This window comes from Dromiciops gliroides, chromosome 4 (genome assembly GCF_019393635.1).
Source record: "Dromiciops gliroides isolate mDroGli1 chromosome 4, mDroGli1.pri, whole genome shotgun sequence".
Classification (NCBI taxonomy): Eukaryota; Metazoa; Chordata; class Mammalia; order Microbiotheria; family Microbiotheriidae; genus Dromiciops; species Dromiciops gliroides.
The window spans coordinates 165,141,214-165,163,980 of NC_057864.1; the positions used below are offsets into that span (position 1 = coordinate 165,141,214).

Here is a 22,767-nt window from a genome sequence, read left to right on the forward strand (position 1 = left end):
ATGTAATCATATAAATATGGATTTTGTTAAAACAAAAATCTCTACTTTATTGTAGTGTTGCTGGTAAGTGTACACACACCTCTTTACCATTAAGCTTCTAATAGGCAGGCTTTGGAGGTTGCTAGACACCAGTATCCTTTAAGGAATCTGAACATTTTGGTTCTGGGTTTCCTGGATAGGGTGATATTATATTGAGAACAAACAATGTCATAAAAAATAAAAATAAACAAACAAAACTTCAAGAAAGCCCTTAGGTTTGGCTCTCTCCTGTTTAACTCTGCCACATTCCTCCCTGATGCATGAATACCCTTGAGCTTCCCTATGACTGTCAGGGATGTTGCACCTACCCTGGAGAAAGATTGGATAACAGAGCCTTTATTTGGAGCACAAAATCTCAATGTAAATATGGGAATTTCAGTGTTTTCCCTTCTACCAATTACCAGTGCTATCTTGAACAAGCCTTTTAACTTGGCTTTTCCTCAGTTTCCTCATCCTTTAAGTGAATGGATTGAACAACCTAATTCCCAAAACCTTTTTTTTTAATTCAGTTTTATTTATTTTGGGGTTTACATTCCCTTCCTTTCCACATTCTTCTTCTCTGTACTCCCTACTGCAAAAGCATGAAAAACAAAACCTGTTACAAATGTATATAGTCAGGCAAAACAAATTCCTGCATTTGCCATGTTTTTTTTTTTAAATAATCTCCGTTTGCACTCCAAATCTATCACCTTTCTCTTTGGAGGTGAGTAACTTGTTTCAAGTTTAATTTTCTGGACTTGTGATTTAGTCATTACGTTGATTCATGTTTCTAAGTTTTTAGAAGTTGTTAGTCTTTACCTTACCATATTGTTGTCATCTAAATTGTTCTCCTGGTTCTTCTCATTTTGCATCACTTCATACAAGTCTTCCCAGGTTTCTCTGAAACCACCCACTTCATCATTTGTTATAGAACAACAATATTCATTTATATTCATATAGCATCACTTATTCAACCATTCTCCCAAGTGATGGCACCTCTTTGTTTTCCAATTGTTTGCTACCACACACACAGACACAAAAAACTACTGTAAATATTTTTGTATATATAGGTCTTATCCCCTTTTCTTTGATCTCTTTGGAGTATAGACTTAGTAGCAGTATTCTTGGTCAAGTGGTATGCAGTTTAATAGCTTTTTGGGCATGGTTCCAAATTGTTTTCCAGAATAGTTGAACCAATTCAAGTTCACCAACAGTACATTAATGTACCTGTTTTTCCCACAACCCTTTTAGTATTTGTCATTTTCCTTTTCTGTCAGTTTCACCAATCTGATGGGTATGAAGTAGTAGCTCTGAGTTGTTTTAATTTGCATTTCTCTAATTAGTGATTTCAAGCATTTTTTTCTTATGACTATTGATAGCTTGAATTTCTTCCTCTGAAAACTACTTATTCATATCCTTTGACCATTTATCAACTGGAGAATAGAGCTTATTCTTATAAATTTGGATCAGTTCTCTCTATATATTAGAAATGAGACCTATAACAGAGAAAGTTACTGCAAAGATTTTTCCCAATTTCCTCTTTATTTCTAATTTTAACTCAGTTTTGATTGCATACACACTTTTTAGTTATGTAATAAAAATTGGACATTTAGCCTTCTGTGAACCGTGTCTCTTTTTTAGTCATAAACTCTTCCCCCATCCATAGATCTAATAAGTATTTTCTCCCATTAATTTGTTTATAATGTTGTCCTTTATGTCTAAATCATGTATCCAGGAACTTGTCTTAGTATTTACTTTGAGATGTTGGTCTATACCTAGTTTGTACTTTCCAGTTTTCCCAGCAGTTTTTGTTAAATAGTGAGTTCTTTCCTGATAGCTAAGACCTGTAGGTTTATCAAACCCTAGGCTAGTATGTTCATTTGTTTTTGTATATTGTGTACCTTATGCATTTCACCAATTCAACATTCTATTTCTTTCCCAGTACCAAATTGTTTTGATGACTATCACTTTGTAATATTGTTTGCTATCTAGTACTACTATGTCCCCTTCCTTCCTACTTTTTAAAAATAATAATCCACTTGATTTTAACTTTTTTTTTTGCTCCAGATGAATTCTTAAGATATTTTTTCTATTCTATAAAGTAATTCTTGGTAGTTTATTAGTATAGTACTGAATAAGTAAATTAATTTAGGTAGTCTTCCTATTTGTATTATATAGCTTAATTTACCTATGACCAGTTAATGTTTCTCCAGTTATTTAGATCTATCTTTACTTGGAGAGTGTTCATATAGTTCTCATGTGTGTTTTAGCAGATAGACTTTGAAGTATTTTATACTATCTGTACTTTTCTTTTTTCCAATTACATATAAAACAATTTTAGATATCCATTAAAAAGTTTAGTTGTAGTTATTTTAAATAGTTTCTCTTTCTATTTCTTCCTACTTTATTTTATATTATACCCTGAAACTTTGCTAAAGTTTTTAATTCTTTCAATTTTTTTTAGTTTACTCTAGACTTTGATTTTCCATAGGCATCTCAAACTCTACATAGCCAAAACAAAAGTCATTATCTTTCTCTTTGACTCATATCTCTCCTGAACTTCCTTACCAAGACCAAGTTTTGTCTTAAGCACATTAAATCTGAGATGCCTATGAGAATCCAGTTGGAAATGTCCAGAAGGTAGTTGGAATTGCAAGACTCTCTCTGGAGAAAGACTAGGGCTGAATATACAAATAAGAAAGTTATCTGCATAGAAATGAAAACTGAACCCACGGAAGCTGAATAGATCATCAATCAAAATAGTGTTGAGGGAGAAGAGAAGAGATCCCAGTACAGACCCTTTGGGTGTGTGTTATGGATGTATAACTCATCTTTCCTCCCAAACTGTTCCCTCTTTCAGACATTCATTTTATTGTCAAGGGCACAATCATCATCTCATTCACTGAAGCCCACAACCTCAGTGTTATCTTTCACTCCTTACTCTCATTCAATCCACGCTATATAATATATTGAGTGTAAAAGAAAGATGAGTGCCAATCTCTTTCTCTGCATCTTGTGAAACTAACTCAACTGTCCAGTGACACATTGCTATTGGAATTGTGGTCATGGAGTTGATCAGAATAGAAAGAATTGGAATCCCACCTCTTATTCCTGTTTTCTAGTCTCGTACCACAAGTTACTTTTTCCTTCTAAAAGTTTTCCCTTACTGTCTTCTGTGTTTCATTTATAATCATTATTAGGAATCCCAAAGACTTGTTTGAATGCCTTCTAAGCATTAAGGTATCTGAAGTCATGCTCAAGGTTTCTTTTACTTGATGATGGAATTTTTTTTTCTGTTTTTAGCTGTTTTGTTCCAGGTTCTTAGATTTTGTTAATGTGTATGTTATATCCACCTTTTAAAAGCAACCATAAACTAATTATAATCTAATGCTTATATTTGTGGAATATGTGCTTCTTTAGTAGAATATAAGCTTTTTGAATTCAGGGATTATGATTTGTTGTTAATTGTATCTAAAGTTAGAGATCAGATGCCTTTACACATGTTGTTGTTGTTGTTTTTGATCGGGGCAGTGAGGGTTAAGTGACTTGCCCAGGGTAACATAGCTAATGTCAAGTGTCTGTGGCCCGATTTGAACTCAGGTCCTCCTTAATCCAGGACCAGTGCTTTATCCACTGCTCTACCTAGCTGCCCCCTTTACACATGTATTGTTTGTCCTGTCACTGCCCCCACATATTAAAAGTTCTGAAATGTTCCTTTTGGTGGTAAGAAAGGATTGCCAGTGTGATATTTTTCTCCCTTATTTTCAATCTGATTATTTTTTTAGTCTAGGCTTTGTGTCTATGATGAAGATACAGGTGTTCACACAGTATATGGGCTAAGTAGAAACAGATTATATTAATTCAGAATGACATGAGATACAGAGGCTGATGGAGCCTCTAAGTGGACAGAATTGGTAATATGTTTATCTGTTATCGACATTGATAATTTGGGAATAAATTGATGAGAAACATGCTCTAAATGGAAAATGTAATTTGAAAAATCCAACTTCTGAAACAGGTAAATGATGATGCTAGAATTTCTTTCCTTTGGTGTTCCTTTTGTCTACCTCCATCCCAGATGCTTCATGACGACTGTAGTAATGCCTAGTGACAGAGCTGTAGATACTTTGTGATATGCACAGATGATGTAAGTGATGAGTAACGATCAAGGCTGAAATACACATCCTGAACTTAAGTAGCTATCTCAACAGCCACACAAATATGTCAGCTTTTGAAACTAAACTTTCAAACTGTGCCTTGTGATTACTCATGATATTAATGGAAGTCACACAGATTAATATGTCACTTTCAGAATTTCTAAGTCTTTTGTTCTCCATTAGTATCCTCCTTGTGAACACTATGGTGTCCATTGCCACTTCCCATACACACTCCACATCAGCTCACTGTGGAAATACATTTTCATGTCTATAAGCCATTTTCTGTTTTTGATAAATGGACACTGGAGAAAAAAAGTCTTCCTAGAGGAGGAAGGTTTACATCATGCTGATTGTTCACTACTGGAGACACCATGAATCAGCTGGGGCCAATGTCCCCTAAGGGAATGCAGAGAGATTTCATGCTTCGTCTATACAATGGTTCCCTGACTTCCATGGATTTTCTAGAATCTCTATAATGGGAATTTAACATTGTGTACAATGTGAAATGACACAGGGAAAAAGCAGCAGTGCCTGATTGACAGTTCTTTACATCAGCACCTGCCCATCCCTGAGAAAAACTTCTGCAGGAGCAGATTGATTAAGGTTCCTGTGGTGATATCTTTGATGACATGACTATCATACAGCGTTATAAAGACTGCCAGACTCAGTCAGAAAACCTGGCACCAAGCTTCTTTCAGCTATGTGACCTTTGGCAACTGATTGAACCTCTGTTCAAGATCATAAAAGTCAGAGCCACAAGGGAATTTAGGGATCATTTAAACTAGGGATCCTTAAACTTTGGGGTTTTTGTGAATAATGTACCCCTTCTGTCACTCAGTACACATTTCTTAGAAACCTGCTATGTACCAGACACTGTCCTAAGCACTGGAAATATATATTTGAAAAAAAGATTTTTAAAGATAAAAGACAGTCCTGGCCCTCAAGGACCACAGTCCTTGACTGGACTGGACAAGGACAACAGAAAAAGAATCTGAAAAGTGACCTAAGGTATGGAGGTGTGATGAAGTCCAGCGGAGCACAGCAGGGTAGGGAATGGAAGAGATGGCTCACCTAGGCAGCTTCCTTCAATGGAGAATGTGGGAACAGCTTCCACTTCAGACCCTCCACCCTCTCCAGTCAGAGGGAGTGAGCTACCCCAGGGGTAGGGGTTACTGATGAGGTATGGGGTAATCTTGTGCAGCTTGTATACCCCTTCTTAAAATAATGTTGCAGTTAGAGGTCAATGAAAATAACAATATAATTTTTCTCACTTCAGAAACTCCATAAAACTTATCCAATAACCCCCAGGTTAAAAATCTCTGATTTAGACCAGTCTTTCCAACAAGCCGCCTGAGGTTCTGAGGGGCTAAGTGGCCTGATTTTGTCAATACCGGTGGCTTTCTTTTTCTCTTTGCAGATATCCAAATCTGCATATATCCAGACAAAGTCTCTTTTGACTTCTAGCCACATATTTCCAAAGGTCTTTTGGACTTTTACAGCTGTGTGTGTATCCCATAGACATCTCAAACTCAATATATCAGGAACAGAACTCATTCTTCTCCTTGTAGCCCTATTGTTCATCTGAACTTTCCTATTTTTGTGGAGGGTTCCACCTCATCCTCTAGGCTCCCAACTTCACCGTTATCCTCCACTTCCCTCTCTGCCTCACTTTACCTGTTCACTTAGTTGACAAAACTTATCACTTCTTCCTCCAGTCTATTATCTTCTATCCACTCCCATAGCTACTACCCCACATCAGGGCCTCATTACTTCTTAATTGTTCTTCTCTCCTCAAATCTCTTCCCACTCTAATTCTTTTTCTGTACAGTTGCTAAAGTGATTTCCTAAAGTGCATTTCTATCCATGTCACTCCTATCCAATAAACTCTAATGGTTCCCTGTTGCTTCTAGAATCAAATATAATCTCCTTTTTGGCTATTAAAGGCCTTTTCATCTAGCCCCATCCCCTACCTTTCCAGCCTTATTAGAAATTGCTTCTGCTTTACTATTCTATGGTCCAGGTAATCTGTCCTTAGTTTTCCTCACATATGGCACTTTCCCCATCTTTGTGCCTTTGCAGTAGCTTTCCTCCATTACTACAGTGCACTTCCTCCTTCTTAGAGCTGTTTCTTAGAATTCCCTTTTTTTACCATTAAAACTCTGCTTAAGGGGGCAGCTAGATGGCGCAGTGGTTAAAGCACCAGCCCTGGATTCAGGAGTACCTGAGTTCAAATTTGGCCTCAGACTCTTGACACTTACTAGCTGTGTGACCCTGGGCAAGTCACTTAACCCCCATTGCCTACAAAAACAAAACAAACAAAAAACCCCAAAATTCTGCTTAAGCACCATTTTCTATATTATGCTTTTCGTGATCTACACTGCACCTCCCCCTCAGAAGATAGCACTCTCCTATACAAAATTATCTAAAAGATAGTAATAAAAACTTAGGAAATATATCTTCTTGACCTCTTTGAGCCTCAGTTATGTCATCTGTAAACCAGACATAACAATATCTGTAATACTTTTTAAAAAAAAATTTTTTTTTTTGGTGAGGCAATTGGGGTTAAGTGACTTGCCCAGGGTCACACAGCTGGTAAAGCTGTGTCAAGCATCTGAGGCCGGATTTGAACTCAGGTACTCTTGACTCCAGGGCTGGTGCTCTATCCACTATGCCACCTAGCTGCCCCTCTGTAATACCTTTTAAAAGGTTATTGTAAGACTCAAGATATATGTAAAATGCTTTGTAAATGTTAAAGTGATATTTTCACATCAGTTCTTATAATTATTTTGAACAAATACATAAAAGAAATGCATAGTATCTAAAAGCCTAAGTACAGTACTTCTTTAGGTACTAACAATTATTGCAACTGAAGGATTACAAATTCTAATACTTCATCTTCTAGAAGATGATAGGTCCTGTGAACAAAAGGTCTACTCACTGATTCCTGGATTTGGCAGCCTTGTGAATTGCAATATTTGTCTAAAATCTGCCTATGTGTCAGATGTCTCTTTATTTGATCTCTTTATTTCTAATCCATTTTGGAAATCTCCTGATACTACTGAATGAAAAAAGATGACATATTCAAACACAGTGTCAGTGTCTGTAAGGTGGGACTAACAAATGTTGTACTAATTACTTTACAGGGTTGTTAGAAGAAAAACTGTCAACTGAGAAAAAAAATCTTTGCATCAAATATCTCTTAAAGAAGTCATATATCTAAGTTACATAGGGAATTAACACAAACATATGTACAACCAAGAGCCATTTTTCAGTAGTCAAGGATGACTGCAAAGAAAATGCTCTATAAACTATTATGACACTATATAATGCATATCATTATAATTTCATTTAAGGGAATTATAATTTCATCAGTCTGAATTCCTTTTCCACTAATTCAGATTGCCTCATTGCTAAAATAGCTTTTAAAGCCTAATACAACTTGGTTACAACCTACCTTTCCAATCTTGTTGGACATTATTCCTCCTTTCGCACTTTGTGATCCAGACAAATTGGCCTCCTTTCTGTTCTTTACACAAGACATACCATCTCCCATCTTCATTTGTTTGCACTGGACATCCTTCATCCTGGAATGCACTCCCCTTCCTCCTTCTGCCTCTTAGAACCCTTCTCTTCATTTGAGGAAAGGGATAATTTTCTATATGAAAACTTTCCTTATCTGCTCATCCCCTCATCTGCTAGTGCCCTTCTTTCCCAACCAAAATTTAACTACTTTGTATATAATTGTTTTTACTTTATATTTGTGCTGGGTACATACTTACTGTATTCCCAATTAAAATATAAGCTTATTTTGAATATTGTTCCCTTTTTTGGTACTTAGGCTGGGCATTCTGTTGAGCACTTAATAAGTACTTGTTGATTGATTGATCCCAACTCCTCTATACATAGTAAATTGTCTTTAAGAGTTGTTATGGCCAAAATATTCATCATCTTGCAGTCACCTGGGGTATTAACTTCTACAGATTTAGCCAAGCTGGTCCTCGGACCACAGATGTTTCAGCATGTCACCAGACTTTTACAGATGTATAGAACTTACCATAGCTTAGAGTCCACTGGTATTGATTATGAGAATCCAAAGTTACCAATCTACCTTGATGAAGTGTAGGAAGACTCTAGATGAGGATCATTAATCTAGAGCTAAAAGGAACCTCCCAATCAACTGGCCTAGCCCCCTTAATTGTATAAATGATTAAGCCACAGGTACTAAGGCACTGATCCCAGATCCATACCTAGGCCCTCTGATGTCAGAATTAGCATTATATAAAAAAGTCTGAAATTATTATAATAATTATGCTAAGTTGTTATCATAACTTCTGTTTTTGATATATAATACAATAGATTTGTCCCAGCTAATAGTTTACATTCAGAGGCATGAAGTCTTTCAGAGGTATTGCTCTTTTCAGAGGATTAGCTCCTTACACATAAATAAATTCCACCTGCTAGAAATTGTAAGTGCATTTTGTCGAGATCTCTCACAACCCACATTAGTCCTAGATAATGTACTGGATCAGTAATTTTCTATGTCAACCCATTATTGACCAAAATTACTTCACATTCTTCAGAAAAATAAACACTTGATTTTTTTTTAGGGGAGAAACTTCTTCACCCAATATGATCTAGTTGATTGCATGCATAAAGCCAACAAAGTTTTCCCATCTTATGGGGCACAGGTAACTTCAGGTCACTTTGAGAGCCAAATCCCATCTCAAAGCTCTTAGCTTCTCCACAAAGCTAAACACCACTCTCCTCAGAGGGCAATCGCTGTAACCCACAGATAATTCTTCCTGGGATTTCTTGTATTTGCCATGGGAATACTATAGGCTTCTTCCAGTAGTTGGATGTTGGGTTGGGGGAGGGGGTTGGAGATGCCTCCAGACTTGTCAGTCACTAACTGAAGGCTATTATCTCGCAGGCAATGAGGAGACGTCCCTTTTCTAATTATATATTGTCTGTGACTGTTCTGCTGAGAATGAGGAATGAGAGCAAAGTGAAACCAGATATGTGCAATGACTGACTGTTAGAAAACTTTAATAATTAATTAGACCATCTATTGTACCCCAGGGTCAGGGTGCAAGGAAGACCATTGATCAGTCAAATATAGAACTATAGGCAGGTTGCTCCCCCTTTCTACCACTAACACCCTAAATGTTATTGGGTGGTGATAGGCATGGAACCACAGAATCACCCAGCAGTGTGAGTAAGGTAACAGCCCTGAAGTTTCACCGTTTCTGAAACCCAGGCATGTGTTCCATTGAGCAAAATTTTTCAGACATTTATAAATGACAAATTCCATCCAGACTTCAGTAGGGAAGTGCAACCCCATTCACCTAATATGCAGTATTAGGTTTAGGTTTTTTAAAAAATGTAATTGAACTCTCCAAGTTTATTCAAATTGTAAGGTATATATTTTTATTATTAATCTTTCCCCTCCCCCTTCTCTCTCTCTCTCTCTCTCCCTCTCTCTCTCTCTCTCTCCCTCTCTCTCTCTCTCTCTCTCTCTCTCTCTCTCTCTGTCTCTCTCTCTGTCTCTCTCTCTCTCTCTCTCTCTCTCTCTCTCTCTCTCTCTCTCTCTCTCTCTCTCTCTCTCTCTCTCTCGTTAGTTTTTCTGCCTTCCTTCTGTAGTGAGAAACTAAATTCCAAAGCAGAATTTCTTACTCTGATCCAAAGTGCACTCTGATCAGAAACAGAGTTTGGTTAGACTCCTTTCTTATATGGCTGGTATATAAATTCTGTTTTTAATAAATACCAAAAATATATTGAAGTTTGGCCTCAGCTGAGGGTTTATCATTGTTGGCCTTTGGGTGAACTTTGAGCCCAAGCTGTTTCATTCAAGGCAGCATGATGTCATCCAGCTCACAAATTTCTCTTTTGCTGGAAAAAGGAATGTTGTTCCCCTAAATAATCTAGAGGACTGAGTAATGCTGCACTAGCATTGTTTGTTTCAGACTTTCCCTAAGAACTTGAGTTTACTAGAGGGATCTCTGCTGTGTCCTTATCCCACAGAACTTATTCTATATTCCTCTATTTTAACAAAGCCTATTTTTCAGTGTGAATTGCCCCCTCTACCTAAATCATGGGCCATTCAAATATTCACCTTTATTGCCTACTGCAAAAACAACCTACAGATCCTGTTCTAGGAAAACATTTGAGTGTTTTTTTTAAAAGTAGGTATTTGTTTGATGGCCTTATCTCCTATAGCTCATTGTCATCCTTGTTTCCCTTTATTATTTAGAAGCAAATTACTTTGCTATTGTTGGCTTTTACATTCCTGGGAGAACTGAAGTGAATAGGTTGGGATGGGCTTTTTAATATATTCATGGGAGAATAGCAGGGACTAGGTTGGGATGAGGTGCAGAACAGCCCCTGAACATCTGCTGTAGTCAAGCAATGAGTTAACAGAGTTCAAGTGTCAGGGGAGTCTGCAGTCCATCAGCTGTGCCCTTGATGGTGTCCACTGTTGCAGGCAACAGAATTTATGACAGAGTTCAAGAGACATGGGGAAGGAAAGGCAAGAGCAAACCATGTCCAAAGAGATTTTTCCCATTGCTGTTTTTAGAATAAAGAAGTATCTCTAGATGTGGATTAGTAAACACTGGATTCTTTTGTGTAGAGGTATATATCAAGCTTGTATATATCATTGGCCTCATAGCTCTTATTTTCATTTGCATGTCAGATCAGTTCTTCATTTAATTTAAAAAGCAGGTTTATCTGAAAGTGAGTTACAAATATCCTGTGTCATTTCATCACTGGCACATAGTAGGCACTTAATAAGTGCTTATCCAACAAATTATTTTTAGAGGAACACCTAAATCTCTTGTGTATTAAGGATGTTGCAATCCTGATTAGTAGAGAGTTTAATTGATTCTGAGTATCTAGGAACACCTCTTAGTCCTCTGAATGGAATTTTCAAATATCATGTAAATTACATGGTTGTCTATAGAACGATAAGGTCATGGAGTCATAGATTTAGGATCATTAACTTAGAGCTGGAAGGGACCTTGGTGCTCATTGAGTCAGACACTCTCATACCTGAGACCCAGGGAAATTAAGAGAACTCAGCCAAGGTCAGCAACTACTCTCACACCTATTAGCCAACGAGTGTGTCCTAGTTAAACCATTTCCCACCAATTTACAATATGTTGGGCATCTTAAAAGAGTCCTAGAAAGAATAATACCATTGTAGTTAATTTCTAATTCATGAGGTCATGCCCTCATTCCTTCAGGAGAAAAAAAAAAAACTAACACCTGTGACACCAGGAGGTTTAAATTTCCTCTTGTCTGGTGGTAAATTAGTGGAGCCAGCATTCAAATCTATGTGTCCAGGCATCTCAACATTAATCCATATAGTCTCTATAGTGTTAAAGCAGATGAGTATTCTAGGGGAGCCTTATGGCTGCTCATGAAATAATTTGCCAAATTATTGGGTTGTATTGTCACTTTCTCTAGCATCTGAAGTTATATAGTTAGGTATCCTTCCTCTTAAATACAACACTGTATAGTCTTCCTTGCCATTAAAAAAAAAATCTATATTCAGTGATTGATGGGCAGCGTGCAGAAGGATTTAAAAAATATAAAATCCAGTAGAAAGAATAATAGGCAACTTTACCTATCATTTTAAGAATTCACACAGTGATTTGACTTTGCTACAAAGTGTTAGAAATTAATTTATATTGAATCCAGGTAAATCTTGGGTTGGCATTATCAAAATGCCACTTGGATTATAGTCAAACCTCCATTTCTCTAACGTAGGGCAGAAATTATTTGGGGTTAAGAGCAAAGCTGTAAAAATTTACTAACATGCAGAGGTCAGCCCTGAAGTTCAATTATTATTTTGTTTCCAATGTTTAAAAAACAACAAAACACAATGTTCACTTGGTCATTTTTAGCTCTTGCTTATTAGCTGTAAACACGGTCCATTTCCACAAAAATGCTAAGATTCAAAAAACAAAATCTGGTTCCAGATTGCTCCATAATGAACTGCCCACCCTGACTTTTTTCATTGATCTGTACTTATCCAATGCTTGTGTGTAGGAACAGCACTTTTGAAGCTCTAGGCCTCTGAATTAGAGTAGTAGCATATGGTTTTTGGTTAGATGGAAAAGGAATGTTTGGAAATCATTGGGTTTACTGGAACAGTGTGAGCACATGTCAGGGCTGAGAAACCCTGGACATTTTTCTATACCCAGATTACTTATTCTAATACTATTCTTCTTATACATAGGAAGGTAGAAATGTGACCAGTTTTCCAATTTTATTGGAAACAAAAATACAAGTCACAGCAAATTGTATTTAAAATGCCTTTATCTGATGCCATCAAAAGACTTCCATACCTGTGTGTAAATACAGCCAAAGTGGCCCCTTCATTGTAGAGAAGTCAGGAATAACTAGACACTTGTTCCCTGATGTTTTGGCTCTGTTTACTTTTCAGTGAAAAAAATATAAAAAATGGCCTTACTTTTGGTTGGAGGCCCAGAATGTAATCTTTTAATATTGTTTTCATATTATTTTTGGTATTCATGGAAGCAAAATTATTATTCCCTGCTTTTTATTGAATTGACCAGCATTTGAAGGCTAATGAAGATAAGGCATAGTGAACAAGCCTCTTTCAATATATCAGAAATTATTCTATAGTTGTTCCCTTATGCTCTTTTTCCTTGTCATTTGCATATTCCTAAGATACTTGTCCTTCACAGTGGAAAGTGATGCCAATACACTGATGGACTTCAGTACATTCAGAAAGTGATGTCTCTTTTGCCCTTAACACTGTAGCAATCAGGAAGAATGATGATGGTATTTTGATGCCTTCCAGGTGAATACAAGCCATTCCTAACTAGTTTGAGTCTTGTCTAGAGAATAACACCTTGGCTTGATTGGTAACTCTATTTTACCTAGATCTGGATTCCTTACTCCATCACTTGAAAAGGTCAGAATCACTTGAAGGGAACTCAGAAGCCTTCAAGTCCAGCCCTTTCCTTATAAAGATGAAAAAACTGAGGCCTAGAGATGTTACTGACTTGCACAGAATTACACAGCTAATATATGTCTGAGGCAGAATTTGAACCCAGGTTTTCATGGCGTCACACTGGTACCCTATCCACCATAGTATACTATCTCTCAAAACAAAACTCCCCAGCAAATCTGAGGACTTGGAGTGTTTCTAGGTTTGAATTCTCATGTTGATGAAAGATGTGACTTTTGGAGCTCCTTGTAAGTCCTAGAGACACTCCAAGTCCTCAGATTTACTGGGGAAGAGAATTTGGAACACAAAGTTTTTTTAAAAATGGATGTCAAAATTTGTATTTACATGTAATTTGGGAAAAATAAAATTCTAAATAAATTAATTTAAAAAAATTTAAAAAACATTATGCTTCAATCGGTATTCAGACACCATCAGTTCTCTCTCTATAGATGAACTGCATTTTTCATAAGACCTTCAGAGTTGTCTTGGATAATTGCATTGCTAAAAATAACTGAGTCATTCAGAGCAGATCATCTTACAGTATTGCTGTTATTTTGTATACAGTACATTTCACATTGCATCAGCTCATGTAGGTCCTAAGAAAAAATTTCTTTAACAGTTATAATTAGGAGCAGTTAGGTGGTGCAGTGGATAAAGCACTGGCCCTGGATTCAGGAGGACCTGAGTTCAATTCCAGCCTCAGACACTTGATACTTACTAGCTGTGTGAACCTGGACAGATCATTTAACCCTCATTGCCCCGCCCCCCCCCTCAAAAATTATAATTGTCCAAAACCAGAATGTCCTGTCTTGAGAAGTGATGGTTTCTTCCCTCTTAGAGGTCTAAAGCAGAGGATAAATGTTTGATGATTACATAATATTGGGGATACCTTTTATATATTGATTGTATCTGGGGTCCCCCTCTAATTCTTAAATTCTTAGAATTCTGATTATATAATGTTGAGATATGGATATTTTCTTCACTTTCTTTGCTCAGTTTAGAGAGAGCCAGCAATTCATTATCTTTCCACAACCCCTCCAATGTTGGCTATTCCCATGTTTTGTTTTGTTTTATTTTGTTTTTATTCCTATGTTTTGTCATCTTTGCCAATTCACTGGTTGTGAAATGAAATCTCAGGGTTATTTTTTTTAAGTGAGGCAATTGGGGTTAAGACTTGCCCAGGGTCACACAGCTAGTAAGTGTTAAGTGTCTGAGGCTGGATTTGAACTCAGGTACTCCTGAGGGCTGGTGGTCTATCCGCTGTTCCACTTAGCTACCCCTTCAGGGTTATTTTGATGAACTTTTCTCATTTTCTTTCTGATGTAGGCACTTAATAAATAAATACTTATTCACTCACTGACTGATTGACTTGCTTACTTTGTTCATTTTCTTTGACCACTTATCTAATTGGGAAGGTCTTATGGACTTATTTATTTTTGTTATTTGTCTTTATATCCATTATTTCAAATCTCTCAGAAATCTTTGATAGTTGATTTAAAATTATTTTTCCAGTTGACTACTTCCTGTTATCCTGTTTACATTAATTTTGTTCATATAAAAGCTATTTAATTGGATGTAATCAAAACTATATATTTCATCTATATATCTCATCATAAATATCTCTGTCCCTTTTTTTTTTTTTTGGTGAGGCAATGGGGGTTAAGTGACTTGCCCAGGGTCACACAGCTAGTAAGTGTCAAGTGTCTGAGGCCGGATTTGAACTCAGGTACTCCTGAATCCAGGGCCGGTGCTTTACCACTGTGCCATCTAGCTGCCCCTCTGTCCCTTTAAAAAATAGAATGTTCTATAATATTCAGACCACATAATCTCTTTGAATTTGCTATGGAATGTGGTATAAAATGTTGTCCAACAGATTGCTTTGCAATTATCCTACAATTCTTGTCAAAAATAGCATTCTTCCCTCAAAGGGTTACTGTGAGGATCAAATCGGATAATATATGTAGAGTATACCATGTAAATTTTGGCTTTTGTCATATTGTCCTAGGTAATTTATGTTTTAGATTTATTGAACACTGAAATCTTGAGTTCATTTTGGATTCTTCTTTGTTTATGGTATTCTGTTGAACATTTTTCCTCTTTTTTTTAACCAATACCAAATTGTTTTGATTATTACTGCTTTATAATATAGCTCGTAGCATGAAAGTGGTATTCCCACTTTATTACGTCCTTTTTATTACTTCCCTTGAAATGCTAAATCTTTTATTTGCTAGATTATTTGTTCTACCAAATGAACTTACTATTTTGCATAGCTCTGTAAATTATCCCTTTGGTAGTTTGATTGGTATAGCACTAAATCTGAATATTTAACTTCAATAACATTGTCATTTTTTATTATATCAGCATAGCTCAGTCATGAGCATGCAATGTCTTCCAGCTTTTTAAGTTTTTTTTTAAATTTTATCTAAAAGAGTTGCACAATTGTTTCTACACAAGTATAAAATGAACATTGGTAGATTGACTTCCAGTTATTTTATATATTTACATTTATTTTGAATGGAACTTCCCTTTCTACTGATTGCTTAAATCTTACATTTTCCAATTTCCAGTTTCTCCAATGTTGGATAGCCTGAATTGCTTATGGGTTCATTTTCTTTTTTTTTAAGAAAAAAATATTGCGAGCCTTAAAAAAAATTTCCGTATTTGTAGCAGAATTCAAGGTATTGTATATGAAACCTTGAATCTCTATTTCATGATGAATTTTAAAACATGGGTATGTGTAAAATAGATTCCATGTTATTTTCAAAGCTGTCTTGTTGAACTTTCCTTCCCTTCTATTCATTGAAAAAAAAAAAGTTTCAATAGCCCGTTCTTTTTGGCATCACTATTTCTAATTCCTCCTCTCCCCTCTAATCTCCCTAACTATTAAAAACCAAGGGGAGAGGGGCAGCTAGGTGGCGCAGTGGATGGAGCACCAGCCCTGGAGTCAGGAGTACCTGAGTTCAAATCCGGCCTCAGACACTTAACACTTACTAGCTGTGTGACCCTGGGCAAGTCACTTAACCCCAATTGCCTCACTAAAAAAAACAAACCCAAGGGGAGAAAAATCCTTTGTAACAATAAGCATAGTGAAGCAAACTGAATCTATCTATACAAGGGTCATGTAAAAAAAAAAATGCATGTGTTTCACACCTTGAGAATGACTGCCCTCTATCAGGAAGTGTGTAATGTGCTTCCTCCTAGGTACTCTGAAGATATGGTTGATCAATGCATTGACCATAAATTTTAAGTCTTTTCAGTTGCTTTTCTTTACAGAGCTATAGCCTTTGTATCAGTTCATACTACCCAGAATTTTCTGAAATTGTTTTTCTTCTTTCTTAGTGTGATAATAATGCATTATAGTCACATATTATAGTTTTTACAGGTGTTCTTCAATTGATGGAACTCCTGTAGATTCCAGTTTGTGTTCTCTCTCTCTCTCTCTTTCTCTCTCTCTCTCTCTCTCTCTCTCTCTCTCTCTCTCTCCCCCCCTCTCTCCCTCCCTCCCCTTTCTTTTTCTCCCTTTCCCTTTCCCCCCCTCTCTTTTAATTTTCTCTTCAGAATCAGAAAGTTTGTTTCCCTTGCAACTATTCTCTCCCAGTATTATCCTTCTTAATATCTCCTTCCCCCTACCTGAATGTTTTTCTATTGCATCTAATATATTTCTTCACCAAACTGTATGTGTATCCTTAGCCATCTTTCATCCATTTCAGATAAGAGTGAGGTTTCTCTGATTTCTGGCCCCTACTCTTTTTTTTCCAAATTGGTATGTTTTTCTTTTCACATGCCTTTATTATTATCAAATTCCACCCCTTTCTTCTTCCTTTTGCCCTCCCTTCTCTTTTCTCTCTTAAAATCCTAAGAACAGACCCAATCCAGCCCCATGACATCTATGTTTGGCTTTTTAAATTTAACTCTCTTCACCCTTTGAAGACATTACAATTCTGATGGGACACTTGTTTCTTTCCCCCATTAGAAAGTTAGCACTACATCATTATATGACTTCTTCCAATTGCTCAAATAAATTTACTTTTCTGAATTTCTCTGGAATTTTCTGTTTGTATTTCCAAGTTCCTACTTATCTTTTCATCACCAAACGCTTGACAATTCTTCTTTTAAAAAGTCAATTTTTCTCCCTATAAGATTATACTAAGATTTTTAGAATAAGTTATTCATGGCTGTGAGCCTATATTGTTTGCCTTTTCAAACCCTGTATTCTCAGATATCTTTGCATTGATGGGAGAAGTTGGGAAGTCCTGTTGAGATCCTTACTGTGGTTGCTTGGTCCTTGAACTACTTCTTTCTAGATAGCTAATATGGCAGCTCTGTATTTGACTATGGCATTCTATGACTTTTTCTTTGTGCTGTTCTTTCAAGAGTAGATCGCTGAATTCTTTCTATTTTAACTTTGCCCTCTTGTTTTCATAGATCTAGAAAATCTTCATTTAGGATATCTTGAAATATGTCATCCAAACTCAAAAAAAATGTTTTTATTGATACATTTTGGGTTTTTTATGTCATAATTTCCCCCAGTGTGTTCCTCCCCCTCTGCCTCCCAGAGAGTTATACCATTTAACAGATACCATTTTTTAAAGACAAAAAAAAATCAGTACAGGAATTTGATAGAGGGTAATGTGTGTTGTACTCTAATCGTTTAAAAGGCACACAGTGAAAGGGAAAATAACCCCTTCTTCAGGAAAAGAGAACCTACAAGGAAAATGTGTGAGGAGACAAAGAGGGTAAGATAGTTTCAAGGGTCAGGGGTTTTTAATCCAGAAAAGGAAGTATTTCTTCTGAAGAAGATGCATGAGATTAGTCTCTGAAAGACCTATATCCTAATGCAGCTCCACCATTTAGAAGCCAAGAAATCCGAAACAAGTACTTAACCTTGCTGAATTATAGTTTCCTTGTTTAAACCCCAAAACTAATAGCAAGATGGCACAGTAGAGTGCTAGGCTTGGAGTATGGAAGACATAAGTCCATCCAACCTCAGATAGCTGTGTAACCTTGGGCAAGTCATTGAACCTCTGCCTCAGTTTCCTCAATTGTAAATGTGTTTTAAAATAGCACCTACCTTGCAGGGATATAGGAGCAGTTTTTTAGTATAAGGTACTTATAAAGAAAGCTCCAAAACTACAGAAAGGCTTAACAGAATTTGTGGGAGTAGAGATGTTGCTTGAGGGGAATAGGGAAGAAAATAGGTGGGAATAAGTTTGCCTTAAAATATAAAGCTAAAATAACTAAAGAGACATACTGTGTTTAGCAAGGAGGATGGAGTGAGAAATCTCAATTTTGGGGAAAAAACATTATTAGAGAAAAATGGAGGAAAATATAACCCCCCCTCTCCTTATGTTAAATATGAATTGATTAAATAATCCAACAATTTAGATAAGAAAATGAGGTTTTTAAAAATAAATCATTTTCAGCAAGTTTGGTGATAATCATACTATCTTCTCCTTGACCTATTTTCCAGGTCAGTTGTTTTTGGTATCAGATATCTTGCATGGTTTTCCTTTTTTTTTTTCCAGCTTTTAAAAAATTTTGTTTAAATATTTCCTACTTTCTTATGGAGTCCTTGATTTCTATATTCTAGTTTTCATGAAGTCTCTTAACTGCTTAAAATTTGCCATTTTCTCTTTTAAGCTATTCTTCCAGTTTTTTTCTCCAGAGCTTTCATTTCTTTTTTTTTTTTTTTTTTTTGGCAGGGCCATGAGGGTTAAGTGACTTGCCCAGGGTCACACAGCTAGTGTCAAGTGTCTGAGGCTGGATTTGAACTAAGGTCCTTCTGAATTCAGGGCCAGTGCTTTATCCATTGCACCACCTAGCTGCCCCATTTCTTATTTTTTAAAAAATCTTGCTTTGTTACTTCTTGATCAGTCAATAGTGGCCAACATTCATTTATTAAGTGCTTCATGTATCTCAGGTGTGTAGTAGTACATATGGAAAATCCATATTTTTGTCTCTGCTCATAGTTCTGGCAAGCTAATTTGTTTTTCAGGAGAATGATTTTAAAAAATACGGATTGTTGTTTTCTTTGGTTTACTCTTCTTTCCAGCTTTATTTCTTGAATTGTGGCTTTTTGTTTGATCCATGTTTTGTCTCCTGCTATGCTTTTAGTGGCACTAGTTTATTTTTGCCCAATTGTGACCTCCGCCTCCTGTGTTAGGACTCTGTCAATCTTTGAAGGTCAGCATGCTAGATCTTCAGGGCCCTCTCCTACATCTCAGTACAAAGTGTTAGGCACCTCAGAGACCCTGGACACCTGCATTATTCCTGTCTTGAGTATTTCCATGTCACTTGGATCCTTGGGACTCCCAATGTCACTATCATGGGTCTTGGAGGTGTTCTAACAAAGTCTTGTAGGTTATTAATATTTCTGACCCGTTGATGGTTTCACTGAGAAGCTGGGCTTTTTTGCCTTCTCTGGTGATGACTTGGCTATCAATCTCCTTTCCTATTGCCCATAGACTTCTGGCTGACTTTTTGTGAAGTTCTGGACTAGATCAACTACTTCTTTCTAGATAGCTAATATGGAGGCTCTGGATTTGACTATGGCATTCTATGACTTTTTCTTTGTGCTGTTCTTTCAAGAGTAGATCGCTGAGTTCTTTCTATTTTAACTTTCCCCTGTTTTCATAGATCTGGAAAGCAGATGAAGTGGATGGAATAGATGAAGTCACTTGCTGTAGTTTCTCATTGAATTTTGAGAAATTATTTGAAATGGTCTCAGTTTCAGGTTTTTGATGAAGTAGGAACATGGGAGCTGCATATTCTACTTCCATTTCATCTCAGCTGGAAGCCCAGGTTCATTTTCCCTAGTAAAGCAGGATAAACGTTTTTCAGGGGGCCACTAAACCATAAGGATCCCTGTGGGCAACATAGAAAACCACAGATCAACATTATCTATGTTCTATTGTGTTTTTTTAAATTTTGTTCAATATTTCCCAATTGTATTTTAATCTGATTCATGCATATTGTGAACAGCATGTTTGATACCTCTGCTTTAAAAACACTTTGTGAAAATTTTGTGGGACTGGGTTGTATGAAGTTTTTTTCTACTTCACTGCAGATGAGTTGAATATCTTGCATTTTTGCTTCTATCCTATATCCCTTTTCCCCACCTTCTCCTCTCCCCTTTCTTCTGCCAGAACAAACACAGAGTGTTTGTTATGTGACCTGCAGAAGAATATCTGTTACTGACACCAAGAGATTCCTCCCAGACAGGGAAGGAGACTTGTAGTTTGGGTATCCCTGAAGAACACTAGAAAAGGACACAATGAAATGAACTCTCCAGAAAGGCAGGAAATAATTAGCCCCCCATTGCAGTTTTGCACTCCATTTGTTGTATCTACAGAATGATTGAGGAGGTTGATTTCAGGCTTCTCCACATCTGGCATTGATTTCCAAAGCCCAGCGTAAATGAGCATTATCTGGGCTCTTGGTAAGTAGAGGCCGTTGTAGCCATTGTGCTCGGGAAGCCTGGGAAATCTGTTCCTCTGAGGCTTGTGTTCTACTATTGCCCAGGGATAGGTTTTGTAATTGATCTTTCCTGGAGCTCTTCTGTTGAATTGAATGTGCCAAGGATCTTGAGCAAGGTGTTCAGGCAATGATGGTATTACCTGTGATAGAACCCTGGAGACATGAAGAAAATGTGTCATCTTGGTTTTTTGATGCATCTTTTGTTCATATAAAAGTTTCAGTATGGGCTCAGTAAGTACTTATGGATATTATAACACTTTTCTGTGCTGCTTCCACCAAAATTCCTCAACTAGAAAGAAAGTAGGGCCCTATTATTGGAAAATAGCTAAACAAATTGTGATATAAAAATGTAATGGAATATCACTGAAGAAGTAAATAATTTGAAGAATTCAGAGAAATATAAGAAATTTGTATGAGAAAAAGTAAGGTAAGCAGAACCAGGATAATGATGTATATTCAAAAGATAAAACAATTGAAGTGAAAAGAACACTTAAAGGAAGTCAAAGAACTGAGTAATTTTAATGATTATTGTTGGTCCTAGGAAATTAATTATGGAGAGGTGGGGGAAATTATGATGATAGGGAAAAAAACCACATCATATCCCTAAAAACTAAGGAAAGGTACTTATATCTATTTTTTCATCATTTTAATTTCCCACTGTATCTCTTCTCTGTACCAAGAGTCATACCTCATTACAAAGAATAAAGAGGGATAAAATGTTGTTAAGTAAAAATAAGCAGCACTTAAAGTATCATTTTATGCTATATTACATATCCATAGTAATCAGAATGTATATTTCCATCTTTTTTTCAGCCAAACTATGTCATACTGATTAGTGTTTATTTTAAATTTTTTTGTTGTTTCTTTCCATTTACTTTCTGTTGTCATTGTGTACATTATTTTCCTGGTTCTGCTTTTTTCAACTTGCATCAGATTCAGTTCATATTTGTTTTCTCAGGCTTCCATGTAATTCTTTATTTTTATTTTTTAATGGTCTAGTAATATTCCATTACATATACCATAATTTCTTTAGTCATTTTCCAATTCATGGGGATATACCTGTTTTTACAAATAAATGTTTCAAGCTAGAGCCAGCATGATAATCTGAATAATTGTGATAATTTACACAAATTCTACTAATTTTCAAGACTTTGTTGTTTTTTCGAACCTTGTACTTTTACATCGTTGTCTTGAAGAACATCACTTTAGTCAGAACTTTGGTGATCCAAACCCAAGTTCCTCCCTTTTGGTCTAAAAGACTTGTGCTTTTTTTTTTTTTTTCTTACACAGTAGTTCCTCCTGGAAGTCCTGGACCCATTACACGCCATGAATCCTATGACAGTTTAGCCTCAGACCACAGTGGACAAGAGGATGAAGAATGGCTTTCCCAGGTGGGAACTGAGGGGAGGAGGTATAAGTCTTGGGGAGTTAATGGAAGGGAAAATGGAAACCCATTATCCTCTTTGGTTTGCTTTCAGGATTCAAGTTATGTCAAGGGCAGAAGGAACTATTAAATCTATTTAAGATTTTCATATATTAACAAAATGTCTCTCAAATTAAAGATATCACACTGTTATTTAATAGCTTGCATTAGTTTCTACACAATGGAAGATAAAATATGCATATCTTCTGAACAATCCAGTATTTACACCCCCTGAGGAGCTTGGATTTCAGATGGGCTCTTTAAAATGCCCTTTCATCAGGGTTAAAATAAATGAGAAAGAGTTGACCTTAAAAGAAAACAGTGAAGCTATTATTCAGTGTCTTTGGGATTTATTCTGTGAGACCAAACTTCCTACAGATTGGGCTGTACTTTCATTATGTATGTAAGTACAACATCCTTCTCTTCAAAATGCTCAGCCTTGCAAAGCTCTCTTGCTTTTCCCATTTGGCCAACGAGCCTAATCTGTCACAACCTCATTTGACTTCTCTTCCCCTGCCAGGTGAAGTTGTCTCCTTTCTTTAAGATTGGAAGTCAAATGATCTTGAGTGGGTTTGCAATGTGATATAATTACAAATGACTTTATAACAAATGTCATTGTTTTGTCTGCTTGGGATCTGACGCCATCACGGGGAGGTTAGCAGTCGATCTCAGATTACCAATCCAGTAGATTTCTCATCAGGCAGGTGCATCCCCCC

The 22,767-nt window shown here is 36.5% G+C and overlaps 1 protein-coding gene across 1 annotated transcript in view; it reads left to right on the forward strand.

The window, feature by feature from the left end:
- The window catches only part of BCAS3 (BCAS3 microtubule associated cell migration factor), a 789,343-nt gene that overhangs the window by 409,656 nt on the left and 356,920 nt on the right, over positions 1-22,767 (forward strand). The window contains exon 22 of the mRNA XM_044003231.1: positions 21,919-22,019. Within this exon, the coding sequence (XP_043859166.1) occupies positions 21,919-22,019 (101 nt within the window). The remainder of the gene's footprint in view (positions 1-21,918; positions 22,020-22,767) is intronic.